Source organism: Sinohyriopsis cumingii, chromosome 2, assembly GCF_028554795.1.
Source record: "Sinohyriopsis cumingii isolate HCF-2022 chromosome 2, ASM2855479v2, whole genome shotgun sequence".
Classification (NCBI taxonomy): domain Eukaryota; kingdom Metazoa; phylum Mollusca; class Bivalvia; order Unionida; family Unionidae; genus Sinohyriopsis; species Sinohyriopsis cumingii.
In genome coordinates, this window is record NC_142962.1 from 95,978,866 (window position 1) to 95,992,231 (window position 13,366).

The following is a 13,366-nucleotide window of genomic DNA, read 5'->3' on the forward strand; positions in this document are numbered from 1 at the left end:
TTTGGTTCTTCAGAAGTAATTCAGCTGAATGAAAATCAAAGTTTAAAGTTCTAAATCAACCTTGGATCTTGTTAATGTAAAGCCTCATACCAAATCTAAATTCAAGCAATGAAGTCTCTTAAAAGTTCCTGAGCAGAATTAAATTTGTGTTGGATGTGATGTGATTGGACTGGAGGGAGCTGGCACTGTAAATTTGTCATCAATTACTGTGGCCCACTGACCAATCAAACACAAATTTTTACTCCTTTTAATTTTATGTTCAGATATACAGGTCACACTTTACTGGTATATGAACTCATCTCATGGTTGTAACATAGCAGTATATGTTCAATGTGCCCAAATACTCTTGAACAGCACATTGTATGCCCATCCTATTAATTGTCCTCTATGTAAATCATTGAAATGTTTGTGCAGAAACTACTTATCTTCTATCAGTAATCTCGACCTTTGACATTTTGACCTCACAATTGATAGGCTTTTCCCTTACCCCATGTGCAAGCCATTCCAAGTTTGTGTTGGTATTAGATCTTTGAACTAATATTATTATGTGCAGACCATTTTCATTCTATCAGTCATGGTGACATTTGACACCACAAATGATAGGGTTCTTCCTTACTCCAAGTGCCGATCATCCAAAAAGTTTGATAATCATAGATATGCAGTAATCATGTTATCGTGTGAAAACTACTGTTCTGGTGGCCTAAGTGGTTAGAGTGTCCACCTTGGATGTGGGAGGTTGCAGGTTTGAACCCTGGCCAAGCTGTATCAAAGACTTATGAGAACAGTACTAGCAGCTACCTTGCTTGGCACTCAGCATTAAGAGGTCAGTGTTAGAGCTGTTGGCCAGGTGTCAGGATAATGTGAGTGAGTGGAACATGATGCTACATGTCAGTGGCATAATGTTCCAGTGCTAGACATCACTAAAAACTGTCACACTGCCTACATCATAGCGATATGACTGAAAAATTGTTAAAACTATGTTAAAAATTGAAATCACGCACAGTTGCTTCTTTCAGTCAAAACCTTAACGAGATGCTCAGTCACATGACTTTTGACCTTTCCAGTAGGATTCTTCTTTGCACAAGTGCAAGCCATCCACAAAGTTTGATACCCACAAGTTGTGAGAAACTCAAATTCTTGTTTGGAAACTTGTTTTTTCTTTTCAGTCAGTGACCCTGACCAATGTTATTTTAACATCAAAAGTTCTTCCATGCCACAAGTAAAAGCCATTCACAAAGTTTGGTAACAATAAATAGTGAAGAACTCAAGTTACTGTGCAGAAATTATTTTTGGCCAGTCATACCTTGAATTTTGATGCCAAAATTAATAGTGTTCTTCCTTACCCAAATGCAAGCTATCCACAAGTTTTTTAACAGTAGATGGTGGACAATTATTTTGAGAAAATGAAACTGATAACAGGAAAACTGATAAACAAGATAATAACATATTCCATTTTATGGCTATTATATAAAAATTGCTTAAAAATAATTAGGTATATTTGAAAACAAAATGATGATATAAGATGTTATTCGCATAAAATTGTTAAATTCTGCATATCAATTTTAATGATAGGATCAAGAAATTATAATAAATGTTTGTAGAGTGATTGTGTCTTTATGTGCATTTCCCTAGCTTCTTACATCAATGAATGTGTAATGTTTATTTCTTTTCTTTCTAAAAATACAGTGTAGCTATTGCATCATTAAATCTTTCTGATTTTCACAGCCAACATTGGAAACCAAAGTGCAAATTTCTAGAAATGCTATATTCCTCATAAGGCTCTAGACCGTTTTCAGCTCAGACTTGGAAAGAAAAGAAAACAGTATCCACATAAAACAGCCTGCAGAGTAAACTGTGTCTAAAGTTGAGAACTGATCAGTCGATCTTTAAGAACCCTCCTCAGAATCTTGCCACTTGCAGTTTTGGGAATTTCTGGTATAAATTCTACACCACCACGAAGTTTCTTGTAAGCTGCCACATTTTCTGAAATTTAAAGATTTAAAAACGAGTTTTAAAGTCAGACTGTATCTGAATTATTTATTTTTTAATTTTGACCACAGCATCATTTTATTACAAATCCTTTTTAGGTGCAGAGAAAATTTGGATATATATACACATTTTGGGGTAGCACCTGATTTTGAACTCATTACTGTGACATTTACTTTTAGTAAATCCACAACAGTGCATGGAAAATGTTGATTTCGTTTGTATACCATACATACTCATCATATTCTTCAAGAAAAAATAACTTCTGGATTGTCAATACAAGAAACATGAGGCCCAAGTAGGTCTGAGATCACACACATGGCTGGAATTGGCCTAAAAGCCAAATGCAAATGCAGCTGAGCAAGAAATTTGGGACAGTAGGATCTTTTTTGTAGATATTTCTTTAATATCAATAAGGTTGATCACATATGAAAATAACTGTTGTAAGATTTCTCTAGTCATTATATTTTCAACATATCTGATAGCACATTAACATCACTTGTCCAATACTAAAGGCATTTATGCCAGGTCACTTTTTGTAAAAGCTGATAAAATTCTCTAAACACATTTTTTTTATACACCAAGCTGTGTGAATACTTTTCTACTTTTACTATGGTGGCCATATGTGATGGTGGATTGGCATTATTTATAGAATGTGAAAGGTTTTCAAGCTAAGAAACTTTCAGTAAAATTTGATCAAATTCTGTTAAACTGTTTTCGTAAAGTTGTTAAGTTTTTCCATTTTTAGCAGCTGCAGCCATATTTAATGGCATAATGGCACCAATGTTAAGTAAAGTTTGAGAAGAAGTTGTTAACACATTAACCCCTAGCGATGACTTAACGGGGCAGGAGGTAGTAGCCTACTGCCAAGCTCTGTAGCATCATGGTCATGCATGATCCACTAAAGTAGTTGGTATTACAGAAAGGTAGACATGTAGCTCTACAATGATACCAAATAATCTGGAATTTCTAGTTGCACTACAAAATACAGATAAAAAAACCTCAATTTTTGGACCTGACTTTTTTTTAACCCAAAATTCGCCTGTGGTCGGAATCCGATTTTGTGTCATGATTTTAGGCTTTTTAGTCTCAGATCTAAGGCAAACTGGTATGAAATGCAAACAGACAGAGGAGCCTTTACAAAAAGTAGGATAAGATGGGCGTTTGGAATAAAGAGTGGTCTCCATACAAAAATAATGGCTCCTTTAGCAACAAAAAAAAATATAAAAAAATAGCTTTCAAAATGTGTTTCCTACTTGATTTTCAGGCGAAATTGACAAAAAGCTCCAGGGGTTAATGTGTTAACTCATTAACCCCTGGTGCCTCGTTTATGCACCAGGAGGTAGTAGCCTACTGCAGAGCTCTGTAGCATCAAGGTCATGTATGATACACTAAAGTGAGTGCACCAAAGTCATGTGAACTTGATCCAATTCCAACATCACTGCTGCTTGAGTGCTTAGATCCAGTATAGCCTTCACTAACTGATGTTATTAATACCTCTCTCTCATCCAGGGAATTCCCATCATTTTTCAAAACTGCCATTGTAAAGCCTCTGCTGAAGAAACCAGCACCAGACCATAACAATTTAATGAACTACCGCCCAATTTCTAATCTCCCATTCATATAAAAAATCTTAGAAAAGGTTGTTCTATCCCAGTTTGTATCTCATCTAAATTCAAACAGTCTTTTTAGCAATGTACAATCTGCATATCGCCCTTCCCACAGTACTGAAACTACTCTTCTAAAAGTAGTTAATGACATTCTCTCTGCTTTGGATAGCGGAAAGATTACAGTCCTCACCCTCCTTGATTTGTCTGCAGCATTTGACACAACAGACCATGATATATTACTTCACCGTCTCCAGCATGTATTTGGCATTCATGACACAGCCTTACTGTGGTTCAAGTCCTACTTGGTCAACAGGACACAAATTGTATCTGAAAATGGAATACACTCCAGCCCAGTTGATCTATGTTGTGGTGTTCACAGGGGTCTGTTCTTGGACCCGTTCTCTTCATTCTGTACACTCAGTCACTCTCAAGTGTCATAGATCATCATCCAGTGTACGCTAATGACACCCAAATATACAAATCTAGCCACCCAACTGAAGTTGATGCTACCATCCAAGGTGTAGAGAAGTGCATTTCTGATGTAAAATCATGGATGACATGTAACAAGCTGCAGATGAATGATGATAAAACTGAAGCCATTCTGATCACAATACAAAGACTTTCTCATTCACATCCTTTACCTCAAACAAGAAATATCAGCAGCACCAACATTAAATTCACACAATCATTATGAAACCTAGGTGTTACTCTGGACAGTACTTTCACATTGCACCAACATGTCATGAACATATGCGAGGCTGCATATCTTGAGCTGAGACGCATCAGCTCAATTTGCAAATATCTTTCAGTTGATGCCACTAAAACACTTTTGTGTTCATTAGTACTTTCAAGACTGGACTATTGTAACTTAATTCTGTCTGGTTCATCTCAATATCTGCTCCAGAAACTTCAAAAAGTTCAAAACACAGCTGCTCGGATCATACTTTGAGTAACATGATCAGAGCACACCTCCCCGCTGCTCTGTACCCTACACTGGCTATCCATTCGATCCAGAATCAAACACAAAATTTGTTCTCTGTGCTACGTTTCACTGTTGGACTCTAGTCCAACATACCTATCCAACCTCACCCATGTGTACACACCAGCAAGATACTTATGCTCCTCTTCTGACAATCATATACTCATTATTCCCACTATGAAAACAAAGTCATATGGACAGCGTTCTTTTGCATACCAGGGCCCAGCAACGTGGAATGAATTGCCCAATGAACTTAGACACAAAGACACGGTGATCACATTCAAGAGGGCTCTCAAAACTCACTTATTTTGACTGCAAGAACAAACTTAAAGACCCAATAATATTTCCTACCTTAAATATTCTCAGCATGTTTTTTAATGTTTTCTAATTTCATGGTGTTTGTTTTTGTAATCATATGTTTTTTATCTTACAGGTGTTGTCTAATGTTGTAAAGCGCTTTGAGCTTCTAAAGATTAGGCGCTATACAAAGTCTTCATTATTATTATTATTATTATAGAAAGGTAGACAGATGTAGCTCTACAATGATACCAAATAATCTGGATGTTCTAGTTACACTACAAAATACTGAGGGAAAAACCTAACTTTTTGGACCTGATTTTTTCCCCACACCTGTGGTCGAAATCCAATTTTGTGTCTGTATTTTAGACTTTTTGGCCTGAGATCTAAGGCAGATCAGTCTGAACTGCACACAGACAGGCAAACCTTTGCAAAAAGTTGGATAAGATGGACAACTGGCATAAAGAGTGGTCTCATTATGAAAATAATGAGTCTGTTGAGCATTAAAAAAACGAAGAAAAAAACTCCACCTTTTACACTTCTGCTCCTGCACCAGTGAAATAGCCAATGAAAAACGATGCATTAGGTTCATGGGAAATCTCTTGGAAGTTGATGTATTAGGATGCATTCAGAATTAGCCCCCCTCCCCCCCACAATTGTTTTTCCTACTCATACTTCAGACAAAAATGACAAAACCTCCAGGGGTCAATTAGCTAAAGAATTTTTAAATTTTGGTAAATGTGGCTTTATTTGATCGTTAATCAGTAAAAAAGCCCTTGATATCACAGTTAAATCTGGTAGGATTCTCAGGAGTAGTTTCTGAAAAGAAGTAATTTTCTATTTTAGCAATAGTGGCCATATTAGAAAAGCTCTTTATGCCAGGGATCTTTTGTGAAATTTGGTCAAATCCTGCTGAGTAGTTTTTGAGAAGTCATTTTTAGATCTTTTAAAGTACTTACCAGTTTTAAAAATTGCAGCCAAATCCAGGATAATTTCTGTCAAATTTGGTAAAATTCTGTTAATCCATTTTTTTTTTAATAAGTCATTTAAAGACTGTTTAATTTTAGTAATGGTAAACATATTCCATGGCAAATCAGCATAATTTGTACAAAATACAAAATTGGAAGCCATCTAGACCATGATACTTTCTGCCCACATTTTGTAAAATGCTGTTTTTTCCATCCTGGCATCATTTAAAGGAATTTAAAAGGACCTCGTGGCAAGATATTTTTGGTGAAATTTGGTCAAGTTATGTTAAACAGATTTTGAGAAGAATTTATTTAAATGTTTAAATATTGTTATAAATAGGAGACCTACTGGATGATGGAATTGCATCCAATGAACAAATCTGAAAGCACATGCCATTAGAATGATCCTTGTAAAATCACATGTAAATTGGTAAAATATTTTCAAAAACGTTGTAAATAGCAAATATGAACAATTTACAATGGATGAAAGATCAAGGACAATGTCATAAACTCACTTTACCTTACAGCCTGTTCAGCAAGAAAAATTCACATTGGAGATACCTGGATATCAAAGAATAGCATAACTTTAATCTGAGTTCTGAAAATGATTTTTGCTCAGGGATTTACTTTTTTATCAATGAAAACTGTTTGATGATTCAGATGCCAACCTGGAAATCTAAGAAATCTGAATGATAAATCAAGAATTTTTGGGCTAACCACATCCTGCCATCTGTCCCCTTTGGAAGTTACTCATAGTTTGCCTAATCAATAAAATATCATAACATACAGTGACTGAACAAAGAAATGCATGCCACAGCAAAAGTTAAGCCTTACCCTCAACATATTTCATTATTTCCCCAGCAGACACCTTAGCATTAGGTTTAGTGACAATGTATGCCCTGGGAAGTTCACCAGCTTCATCATCAGGCATCCCTAACACTGCTGCATCCTGCACAGCGGGGTGTTTCAGTAAAAGATTCTCCAATTCTGCAGGGGCAACCTGTATTAGCAAGGACAAAAAATGCAAGATAAAGAGTCGAAACAATTACCATCAGTAATAAACAGTGCTTTCAAATAAAACCTTAAAACAATTCACTAATTTGTGCTTTCTTAATTTGCTAATTGTTGTACTTTATTAATCTGACTCATTACTTTGAAGCTCACTCATGTAAAGTAAATCTGGCTAAACTTCAAAACAAGGCAAATGTTAATTAACTTGTTTATAAAGAATAGATTTTATTTTCAATTTCAAATATGTAATAGTTCCAATTCACAAAATTGTATTTAAGTGAGTCAGATAAATTTCAAATAGATGAGACATAAAAAAATAAAGTAATAAAAAATCTCCTTTCTAACCATCCCTAAAATTGACCAGTTATTAACAGGAATTAAAATGTATTAATGAGAATTACCAGTTGAGATTAACCATTGTAGCTCTGTAACTGTGACTGATTTTCACATATACAGAATAATTATTTAATTGCTACATGCCTGTATTAAACTTTAAAATGATGCGTTGACAACCATTCATGTTTATGTAAGAAGGGCTGTTGTTCTCTGATCTTCTACAAAAACTCCTGTATACCAAATTTGAAAGGTAAAGGAATACACTTTAAAAAGACACTATTTTTTTGCAAGCCTTTGGCTTCACTTGTATAAACTAACATTTTCATCAGGGAGCTTTTGAAAAGAGACATTAAATCCTGTTAAAAAGTACATCCATAAGTCACTGAAGGCAGCAAGCAGTACAATGGCAGTGCAACAAGTCACAGTGACAGAAGGCACGGTTTCTGACAGGATACCGGCTACTGGTGTATACCACATCCAGCACTCTGGGCCCTCAAGGTCATCTGTGGCTTTGGATGACAACTGGAGCCTGAGGACAGGACAGAAGAAAACTGCTTTGCTACTATGGTATGGGAGTATAGCATCAACCAAGCTAATGAAGTTACAGTGGGGAGTCATCATGAACTATGTAATGTGAGAAAAGAGAAAAGAGGAGGGAAGAGAAGAAACTGAGTTGTTCCCCATACCTACAACAAAAACAGTTAAAAAGAAGGCACTCATCTCCAATAATCAAGATGGTGATGAGCTGATAACCATGAAAGCCACTCCTCCATTGGAAGCACTATCGCAGATTACCCAAAGTTGCATCAACAAAAGTACTACTGAAACCACCAGATTACACAAATGGATAATGATGATGAAGATCACTTCAACAGCTGTTAATATTCAAAGACGAGTGATGGGGCACCTCAGGTGATATTAACAATCTTATGAAATTGTGTTTAGTAAAATGTTTATGCATTATATTTGAACACAAATGTAAATTTTAAAAAAGGCCTTGTCATCACATACACTGTACTTTATTTTTTATCTTTACTTTTTTCAAAATACTGAGTTCATCCACTGCTGCATGTGCAAAATGCCTGCAGTAAGAAACCCAATTACCTTAATGAGTTCTCTGGCCATCGATTTGACCACAACCAGGGTACTTGTCAAGTAACTTCTTGCTGTATTATCACAATACAGAGGAGTTTTGTCATTAAGCTGTAAACCTTATGGAAGAAATCTTTAGCTATAAGGTTATTTGAAATCTAAAACTTTATTCTTTCTTGCTATCCTTTCAATGTAAAAAAACTGTTTTATATACTGAATGTTTGTGAATACTTTCTCAATTTTACAGAAAGTTGGACCTAAATAACAAGGAAAATAAACATATACTGTTTCCCATTTGTGTGTCATATTCTTTACTTTATACATAATCTTGATAGTTTTTGGTACATGTGAGCAAATGATCTTTCTAAGAGTGACCTATAATTATAATCCCAGCAGAGGATTGAATATTAATAACTTACCATTATCTTTCAAAAACTTCAAAATGAAAATGCCACATTTTGGTTTTGTCAGGTAAATTTGATCATACTCTTTTTATTTTGGCAAATGGGCAATATGGAATATGGGAGAAACCAGTTTAGAGGGTCACCAGGCAATGGGCTATCAGAGCTTTTGAGTACTAATTCTGCACTAAATGTTTTTGCTACTTAATATAAACTAACATGTACAAAATAAAAACTGATGTGCTGATAAATCAATTTTGAATAAAATATGAATGACATGTAGGTAGTATTGTTGCTCTAAATCCTTTACCTCATGCAATCGCCTTTGGACATCTCTACTCCATTTGCATGGAAGCGCCTTTGGACGCCTCTGCCCCATTCGCATGGAAGCAAGTTTTGATACCTCATATCCATTTGCATGGAAGCGCCTTTTGACGCCTGCTGTAAACATCAGCCATTTTAAGCTGGTTTTCATAGTGCCACCTTCAGGGAAAACCTCCTATTAGATACTACATTCATTTCTGTGAATGACCATTACATCAAATCACGTGGTCTATTTAAGGTAACTGGGTAATATTCTCCACTCACCAAAATGGAGGTTGCAGATTTTGTTCAGTACTTACGAAGTTTTCATGATTAGAATCACAACTATGAAAGCTTCAATAACTTAGGTAAAGGCTCTGATATTGATGTAGGCAGCAATTAGTTTTTATAAATTATCAAATTCAGATGACTTAGTGAATGTAGACGCAGACAAAAAACTTGTAAATTTCGAGTATGAGAAATGGCAGCTATGGTTGGTCACTCATGAAGAATAATTACACAGCTGTAATGACCAGACTTTACTCTTAAATTTTTCCATACATAATAGATGTGTACCAAAAATGCAAAATAGTTAAAACTGCTGTTAAACGTAACATACACTACACTGCTTAACAGTTAACAGGCAGGCATATGTGTATGGAGTCAAATAGGTAACAGGTGTTCTATTTATAGCGCACTGCACTGGGTAACTTTGCTACATGTGTATCGAAGGCCTAAAGAGCCATATACTCTATGAGGTAAAGGGTTAACTAGTCCCCTATCGTAATTTTCACATCTTGCTTGTCCTTTCACCAGTTAGGATTCCTGGTCTCTGTTCAATTCCATGGAAACTGATATGCAAAGGATTAGGCGGAGGTACCTCTAATCATCGAATAAGAAACCAACCATTTCATTTCTGGGGTGTAGGTGGGGCTGGGGGCCCTGGGGCTTTCATAAACAAAATTATTTACCCTTAAATAGCATGGAAAAATATTTTAACCCTGATTTCATGGAAAAAACTAATTAATTATATGCATTTTATTAGTCAAAAGAATTAATTATCTTAAGGCAAAAAAAAATCCTGGTTCAAAAGAAAGTCACAGCAGCCACCCCAACTTCTGACATTTAAATGACTGGACCCTAAAAGAAAAAATGCTGTAATGACTCAATACATGGATGCTTTTGTATTTTGAAGTCCTTTCAAACCTGTCAGTGAAGTTCTTTAATTGATAAGGGTTCCAGGTCCCTGTCTAGTTTGATTCTAACTTGATAGAAAGCACTATACTAAGAGTAAGGCACAGCTGCTTCCATTGGTCAAATAAGAAAACATGAATCAATACCTGCAAGCCCTTGTACTTTATAAGTTCTTTCAACCTGTCTGTGATGACATGTCGCCCATCTTCCCTCGCATACCCAATATCACCTGTAATTAGACCCCAAAAATTAAAGCAAATAAATTAAGTTTCCAAACAACAATGCATACAAAGGGTAAGAAACAAAATATTTGTTTGTGTTAAATTTTTTCAGTTTTGCACAGGGTTCAAAATTTCAAAAAAATGTATTCCCAGATTTTCCCACTGGTAATTAACCCTTATTATTAAACAAAAGACCCAAGTGGGTTTGGAATCACTCAACTGGCTTTCATTTGCCTAATATCCAAATGCAAGAATAACTGGGCAAGAAATCTTGGTCACTAGATTGACTGTGTACGTTATGAAAACAACTGTTTCAAGGTATCTGTTTTTTATAAATATTTTCTTCATCCATATGCAATGGCACTTCAGCATCTAATATTGAAAGGCATTTTTATCATAATGCTTTCTGTCAGATTTGGTCAAATGCCGTTAAGTGGTCCTGAGAAAAAGTAATTTATAAAGATTTTTTTGTTCAGTAATGACAGCAATCATTTGATGATGGATCAGCGTCATTTGTAAAAATCTGAAAGAATTTAGGTCAGAATGTTTTCTATCAAATTTAGTTGAGTGCTTCTTTCAGAAGTTGTGAAAAGTTTGATATGTTTAGTACATTAGCCATACATCTATCCCTCAATAACTCGCACACAAACAGGGTCCACAAACATAAACCACACTATAAGCAAGGGTGCAATTTATCAAGGGACTTCCAAAAATCAAACAAATCTGCTTATACATTGAGAAAATCGTGGGGGAAGGGGGGTAGGGAACTGGGCTGTTTAATGACTGAATCCTCTTTTTACAATCACGTCGATAATAATTGTGAATAGCATGCTTTTTCTAATGAAGTTGTTCATTATTCTGTATAAATAATATTTATGTTCAAAATTTCTGACGTGTAAAAGATTGTTCCAACTGGTTTCAACAACCATCAAGTGTACACGAAAACATGTGTATTACATCACTTTGTTTTTTTTGTTGATTAGTCTGATTCTCGGAGTGGTTTTAAATAGTATACTAGCAAGTCGGGAGTCAAAGTAGCTGGAAACTAGACTATCTGTCAATATACCACCAAACAAGATTTCTTTTTTTTTTTAAAACTACCTACATATTTTTGTGAGACAATCGCCTTCATTGAAACTCAATTTTTGTATTGTTCCATTAGTACAATATTGATGTTGTGATTTCATTGAAAGCAAAAGTGAAACTTCTTATCATCCTTGAGGATATCTCTAAGTGCTAGTTCAGAAATTCTCAGAAACTCGCTTGCCCACAATGGTCTGTATCTGTGAAATCAAGCTCTTTATCTTACAAAGTATTCATTTCGCTTGGCTGCCTTGTTATCTTTGATCACAGTTATGAAAGATTTGGTTAATTTAAGGTAGTTTATGTTACATAATAAAATTTATAACAGTGTTTGATTGATCAACTGAAGTGAGTTCACCCAACACATGACAGGGGCCGCTAGATTTTAAGTATGTAGGATTTGTGTGCCTTTTACCTTTTTTATATATTCCACCTCCTTTATTTGATTCAAAAGACATAATTAACAGGACAGGGCCAAATACAAAGGGGGCCAGCTGTTAATTTATTGCGACAATACAACAAATAATTCCAAACATCAGTTATCAAAACACAGTCAGCACTTAATTAGGTTCTCAGAGAAATGCTTGCGGACACAGTTGTTACAGTAGATTGACACATTTTACGTTTAAATACACATTGCATTTATGATGATTACACTTAAGTGAAACTAAAAGAGAGAATTAAAACACAAATTTTATTTCATAAAAATTATTTAATTGGCATTTAAATATTAATGTACTGCCTACACTAGGTGTAAGTGACATTTTCACTGATGGAAATTTCCTTGAATATCTTTAATTACAGTTTACTTAAAATGTCGTTTGGAAAGAAAATGCAACCAATTATATGACTTCTTATTAAAAGCTGATAATGTCAAAATGTTAATGAAAGTTTCCAGGTCATGTCTACCATTTTTGACCATAAAACAAGCGATATATCAATGTTTCAGTTAACAATTTTAATTGTGATTATTTTTCAAGTTCAAGACATATAGATCAATTTTTGGGGTGATATTTTCTGGTTTAAAAATAATGGGATCCATGCCTGACCCTGCATTATAAGTGGGTTCGCAAGTTATCAGGGTGCGAATAATAGAAAGCCCCTAATGCTGCGATGCGTTCGATCAAATTTAGTCAAATTTAGTGTGAAGTGGTTTTGAGAAGAAGTTATTTTCACATTTATTTTTATATGTTTTAGTACCACACTTAATGGTCAACTGGTTTTAGTACCACACTTAATGGTCAACTGGTTTTAGTACCACACTTAATGGTCAACTTGCATGATGACCACATCAATTATGTAAATTTTAAAGCCTTTTCCTGCCAAGATGCCTTCTTTCAAACTTAGTCAAAATCTGCAGAGTGGTCTTTGAGAGAAAGTTATATGTGATTTTTGATGCAACGAATGACTAAGTCGCTTCCATTTGATGCACCACAATTAAAATAAAATACAAGTCCATGTACTTTTTTTTTTAAATCAACATAACTGTGTTGAATTGTTTAAAGAACAAAATTTTAAAATCTTTAAAATTTTACTTGAGCACATGATACAGTCAGGGTCAGTACTGAAAAATAATATTCCAAATGTTAAGATTTCATGGAGGAAAACGTTTTCCCATGTAAAAGTGCAAAATGGCAAGCAGCAGGCAAAAATACAGCTATCTACCTACTGACTACTACTAACACATATGGATCAGGCAGCCAACAGCAGATGAACTTGTATACTTAGATCAATAATTTTTATTAATCAAGGATGTATATGTAAGTTGTATGGTAAATGTTTCCGCTTTCTGACTTATTTCCAATAAAATAACTTATATTTGCCCTACTTGTACTATGTCTAAATGTTATACATTTCAAATATCATTGCATTTCAAGTCTGACTG

At 34.9% G+C, this 13,366-nt stretch overlaps 1 protein-coding gene across 3 annotated transcripts in view; it reads right to left on the minus strand.

Annotated features, from left to right (window-relative positions):
* Positions 1-355: 355 nt before the first annotated feature.
* LOC149805421 (putative 4-coumarate--CoA ligase 1) overlaps positions 356-13,366 on the minus strand; it is a 174,671-nt gene continuing 161,660 nt past the window's right edge. For all 3 annotated transcript variants that reach the window (XM_089949989.1, XM_089949990.1, XM_089949994.1), the window contains 3 exons: positions 10,324-10,406; positions 6,675-6,840; positions 356-1,983 (listed from right to left, as the gene is read on the minus strand). In XM_089949989.1, coding sequence (XP_089806115.1) covers positions 1,859-1,983; positions 6,675-6,840; positions 10,324-10,406 — 374 coding nt within the window. In that variant the 3' untranslated portion in view covers positions 356-1,858. The remainder of the gene's footprint in view (positions 1,984-6,674; positions 6,841-10,323; positions 10,407-13,366) is intronic.